This window comes from Pristiophorus japonicus, chromosome 5 (assembly GCF_044704955.1).
Source record: "Pristiophorus japonicus isolate sPriJap1 chromosome 5, sPriJap1.hap1, whole genome shotgun sequence".
NCBI lineage: Eukaryota > Metazoa > Chordata > Chondrichthyes > Pristiophoridae > Pristiophorus > Pristiophorus japonicus.
The window spans coordinates 150,826,994-150,832,993 of NC_091981.1; the positions used below are offsets into that span (position 1 = coordinate 150,826,994).

General features: G+C 43.5%; 1 protein-coding gene across 1 annotated transcript in view; it reads left to right on the plus strand.

Moving 5' to 3' along the window:
* Window positions 1-6,000, plus strand: part of vwde (von Willebrand factor D and EGF domains) — a 341,224-nt gene extending 335,224 nt beyond the window's left edge. The window contains exons 31-32 of the mRNA XM_070880205.1: window positions 1,609-1,706; window positions 5,980-6,000. Coding sequence (XP_070736306.1) covers window positions 1,609-1,706; window positions 5,980-6,000 — 119 coding nt within the window. The remainder of the gene's footprint in view (window positions 1-1,608; window positions 1,707-5,979) is intronic.

Here is a 6,000-nt window from a genome sequence, read left to right on the forward strand (position 1 = left end):
TTAATGCTGCATCTAATTTGATAATAAGGCATCTGGGGTTTCCAGGTGATGAGAAGTGCAGATAAGTAAATTTAAAGGGCCACAAGAAACTTAATTTTCCTGGACTATGGCCATTTCAGGTCCATTTTATTTTCTCGTGAACCTTTGAGCAGCTTGTTTTATTTTTTATTGCACAACACCTTTATAGCCATCAATGAGCTTTCCAATGGGAATTCTTCCAACATGAAGTAATGGGAAGAAAAGGGGGAACCTGAAATGATGGCAGGTGGGTTGCAATATGAGAGGTGCACTGTTTTTACCCACCGATATTTGCACAGATGTGAACAGACCGTGCTTTTGCAGATGATCATAGTAGACAGAGGCTCCAGCTGTCAAGGTAAGTTATCGCATTGGGCCCAATGGCACAAGTATGTGTGAAGGCCTGATTAACCATTATGCTGGATTGTTTTACTTGTTATTGCATGAAAGAAGACTTGCCAGTTTGTTTTACCTTAGCACATCTGATGAAATCATTGCATTTCTTTCAGCATTGCAGCCATGTCCTGTGATATGTGCTGTTGGTATTCTTCCTACCAAGCTTCTTTTCCAGCTCTCTGTGAGACATCGTACTCATTCAAGGGGAACAGAGTGTTTCCCTTCTCCTCAACTTTCTCCACCAATATAGCCATAGCCCTGTTCAAAAACAGAGGTCAACTGTGGGAAAACATGTGAGTGAAGCTCTTCCAACCTGTTCTTCCACCTTTGACCAGGAAAAGTGCACTGCCACTTTAAACTGCCCCTATTGGGCAAGCTGCCTATCCCAAATATTTTTTACACTTGCAGCTCATCCACAAAATCAAATGAGGTGAAGCTGTGTGAGTTGGAATTGTCTCTAGTCCATGCCGCTGTCCAATGATTTGCCCAGCCCAAATCCTGAAAATCTTACACTGGCATGTGAAAAATCAGCCCCCAATTTACAGCTTTAACAAAATTGTATATATATATAAGCACCAAATATATATGGTGGTACAATTTCTGCAGACTTATCCCAATTTTTCATCATAACTTTGGTTGGAAATTGGTGGAAATCCCAGAGAATTGGGGAAACGATCATTTATGCCATTTCTCTGGGGTTTCCTACATCTTCCATCTAATTTACAATGGGACTTCAGGAAAGCTTCCATGGAAATTGTAAATGATGATCATGCAGCCTCGTACCTATGCTGTTGGTATCAGTTTAGTTTGCTTGCATCTGAGTTATAGCGCCTCAAATAGTTGCAAAAATGGCCAAACCCAAGGCTGATCGGACTAGGAGGTGAAAATCTTCCTGACGATAGTTTAAGAGAAAAAAATTGGCATGAGTATAACACAGAGTTTCTCATTTTGTAGACTTTTTTGTTAAAATTATAGATAGGAGGAATTTCACTCACTCCTCCCTCAGAGACTCCAAATACAAGATTCTTTTGGAAGAGGTTCTAGAGGGTGGATGGGCCCTGTGGAACATCAGCACCTTCAGGAGGAGGGGAGAAATTGGTGATTTAATGGAAAAGTGACATCACTTTGAAAACTTTACTGTTTATATGGTTTGTACTGTATAAATATTGATATGCTTTTCGTTATGTTCCAAAGCTGTGTGCCGACAAAAATGTCTATATGGAGGCAAATGTATTCTTCCAAATGTGTGCTCCTGTCGTTCAGGATATACTGGAATCATTTGTGGTAAGAAGGTGAGAGTAGCTTTTTGTAATACAATTATTATACACGTTAAAAAGCAAAGTGGCCCCCTTATTGTACCTATCACAATTTGGGCTGTTTCCCAAATCTCACAATTTGTTTTGCAGTAAAATGCATTGTCTACTGTCTCTGGTGAAACCAGACTGTTCGCAACCTCAGTGTCCTATTTAACCTCAAGCTGAGATTCTGACCCCGTATCTTCTCCATCACAAAGACTGCCTACTTCCACCATCATTACATCACCTGTCACCACCTTGGTCTCAGCTCATCTGTTGCTAAAACCATTGTCATCTCCAGACTCGACTATTCCAATACTGTGCTGGCTGGCCTTCCATTCTCCACCCTCTGTAAAACTCAGCTAATCCTAATACAAAAGCAAAATACTGCAGATGCTGAAAATCTGAAATAAAAACAGAAAATGCTGGAAATATTTAGCAGGCTAGACAACATCTGCAGAGAGAGAAACAGAGTTAAAGTATCAGTTCGATGACCTTTCATCACAACTGGAAAAAATTAGAGGTGTATCAGGTTTTAAGCACGTAGAAGCAGGGATTCGGGTAGGGGAGGAAAGAACAAAAGGGAAAGTCTGTTATAGGGTGGAAGGCAGGAGAGACTTAATACAATCACAATCACTAAGGAGGTGATACTCAGCAAGATAATGGGACTAAAGGCGGATAAATCTCCTGGACCTGATGGCTTGCATCCTAGGGTCTTAAGAGAAGTAGCAGCAGGGATAGTGGATGTATTGGTTGTAATTTACCAAAATTCCCTGGATTCTGGGGAAGTCCCAGCAGATTGGAAAACTGCAAATGTAACGCCCTATTTAAAAAAGGAGGCAGGCAAAAAGCAGGAAACTATAGACCAGTTAGCCTAAACATCTGTGGTTGGGCAAATGTTGGAGTCCATTATTAAAGAACAGTAGCAGGATATTTGGAAAAGCAAAATTCAGTCAGCATGAATTTAGGAAGGGGAAGTCATGTTTGACAAATTTGCTGGAATTCTTTGAGGATGTAACGAAAAGTATGGATAAAGGGAAACCCCTGGATGTGGTGCATTTGAACTTCCAGAAGGCATTTGACAAGGTGCCACATAAAACGTTACTGCACAAGATAAAAGTTCACGGGGTTGGGAATAATATATTAGCATGGATAGAGGATTGGCTAACTAACAGAGAACAGAGAGTCGGGATAAATGGTTCATTCTTTGTTTGGCAACCAGTAACTAGTGGGGTGCCGCAGGGATCAGTGCTGGGACCCCAACTATTTACAATCTATATTAACGACTTGGAAGAAGGGACTGAGTGTAACGTAGCCAAGTCTGCTGATGATACAAAGATGGGAGGAAAAGGAATGTGTGAGGAGGACACAAAAAATCTGAAAAAGGACATAGACAGGCTAAGTGAGTGAGCAAAAATTTGGCAGATGGAGTATAATGTTGGAAAGTGTGAGGTCATGCACTTTGACAGAAAAAAAATCAAAGAGCAAGTTATAATTTAAATGGAGAAAGATTGTAAAGTGCTGCAGTACAGAGGGACCTGAGGGTACTTGTGCATGAAACACAAAAGGATAGTACGCAGGTACAACAAGTGATCAGGAAGGCCAATGGAATCTTGGTCTTTATTGCAAAGGGGATGGAGTATAAAAGCAGGGAAGTCTTCCTACCGCTATACAAGATTTTGATGAGGCCACACCTGGAATACTGCGTGCAGTTTTGGTTTCCATATTTACGAATGGATATACTTGCTTTGGAGGCAGTTCAGAGAAGGTTCACTAAGTTGATTCCGGGGATGAGAGGGTTGCCTTATCAGGAAAGGTTGAGTAGGCTGGGCCTCTACTCATTGGAATTCAGAAGAATGAGAGGTGGTCGTATCGAAACATATATGATTATGAGGGGGCTTGACAAGGTGGATGCAGAGAGGATGTTTCCACTGATGGGGAGACTAGAACTAGTGAGCATGATCTTAGAATAAGTGGCCGCCCATTTAAAACTGAGATGAGGAGAAATTTCTTCTCTCAGAGGGTTGTAAATCTGTGGAATTTGCTGCCTCAGAGAGCTGTGGAAGCTGGGACATTGAATAAATTTAAGACAGAAATAGACAGTTTCTTAAACGATAAGGGAATAAGGGATTATGGGGAGCAGACAGGGAAGTGGAGCTGAGTCCATGATCAGATCAGCCATGATCTTATTGAATGGAGGAGCAGGCTCGAGGGACCATATGACCGACTCCTGCTCCTATTTCTTATGTTCTTATTAAATGACAAAAGGGTTGATGGTGCAAGGCAAAAGGAGATGGTAAATGGAACCGGTTAAGGAACAAAAGATGGGTCTAGAGGAGGTGTAAATGAGAATATCAGAATCGTCAGCAACAGCTGCCATCCAAAAAAATAGGGCAAAGGTTATGATCTGAAATTGTTGAGCTCAATGCTGAGTCCGGAAGGGTGTAAATTGTCTAATAGAAAGATGAGATGCTGTTCCTCAAACTATCAAACTCCCAAATGTCTCCACTACACTTCCACTCTGACCTCAGCCTTCTACATTTTTCTAATAAAGCTCAATGTAAGCTCAAGGAACAGCACACCACACCACTCATCACTCATCCATTACCCCTGTGCTTGCAGATCTACATTGGCTTTCAGCCTCCCAACATATTCATCCTCGCATTTAAATCTCTTCATGGCCTCACACCTCCATATCTCTGTAACTTTACCTCGCCCTACAACCCACAGAGAGCCCTCTGTTCCTCCAAATCTGGTCGTTTCTGCGTCCCCCATTCAATTTGTTCCATCACCGGCAGACGTTGCTTCAGCTGTTTAGGCTCTAAGCTCTGGAATTCTCGCCCTGGGCTACTCTGCTTCTCCACATCCATCTCCTCCTCTAAAACTCTCTGGGCCTTGCAGTGAAGCAAAATTGGTAAGGCCTTGTCATGCGAGCAGTGTCGGGCATATAATTGTGCCTGTAGTTCACCTGATTTATTCTGATGAGGTCCAAGGACAAATTTAGTTTGGTCCTCAGGTCTCTTCATGCCAGAGTGCCGTGGGAATCGCGCTTCTTTTGGGGCACTAAGGAATTTAGGCCTGAATATCACCTCTTTTGGCTCTGCATCTTTTTTTGTCTGATTAAACTTCTGTGAAATGCCTTGGAATGTTATTCTACATTCAAGGTGCTATATAAATCGAACCAACAGCAGGAATTTTCAGAAGTAAGAACGGGTGGGTTGGAGACATGAGGCAGGGGAAGTGAAAGTCATGCAAATGTAAAACCCAACCACAACCTTCCTCCAACCCACCCACTTTCACCTTTCACTCAGGTGGGACGAGAGGGGCGGGCTGTCAGGTGGTGGGTTGGAAATTTAAATATTATGAGGCCTGAATTCCCTACTTTAACCTGTACAGGTTTTATTGCAAGTGGCTGGGGTTCTCGGGGCTCAGTGACTGAAACAGGGCAGCTACAGCATCTGGGAGTACTCCTTGTGGGCTGGCAGGTGCAGGAGTGCATCCTCATGGACCCCAAGGTCCCCCAACATCAGAACGCACCCCCGGGATTAGGGATCAGAGCCCTCCACCCACCCCCCGCGGGATTGCGAGGCGGTCCAGGGGTTGGGGATTGGACCCCCCAGGGATCGTGACTGAGTCCCGGGATCAAGATCACCCCCCCACCCCGCCCTTCCCAGGGAGTGATCTCACTCCCTGGGGGTCCAGCACTGGACCCGTCTCTTCTGTGGTCAGGGATCGTATACTCCCCCACCCCCCACCGCCATCCTGGGCAAAGCACTTTATCCTGTGGCCTCCTGGTCCGCGATCCCCATACGATGGAAGTCAGCCTGTCAATCAGGCTAACTTACAGGTGAGGAACCCGCCCTTCACGTCACATGGACACTGTGTAGTTAAAACTGTGTAGTTAGAACTTACAGGTTTCCTGCCATCTCCCCGGAAAATCCAGGCTGAGGTTGTTGTCGTTGTTATGGTTTATCCTGTATAGCTGCTCCAGCTGGGATTAGCTAACTCAACACACATTAGGAATCAAAAGTGGAACCTTCTGGTGTTTGTGGCTCAGTTATAAAAAAACTTTTACTAACAGCTGTTGAAGAAGTGTTTCTTTGGACTTTTGCCCTTACTACAGAGTGATATAACTAATACATAATGCACAAGTTGAGAGAAGCTTTCCCAATTAGCATTAGTGCAATAAATCTTTGTCAAGACTGTGACTAAGCAAAATCTGATAACTCCCAGTAACATGTTTCTATAATTAATTGTTCTTTTTTTCCAGATACCAATCAGACTGGGTTAG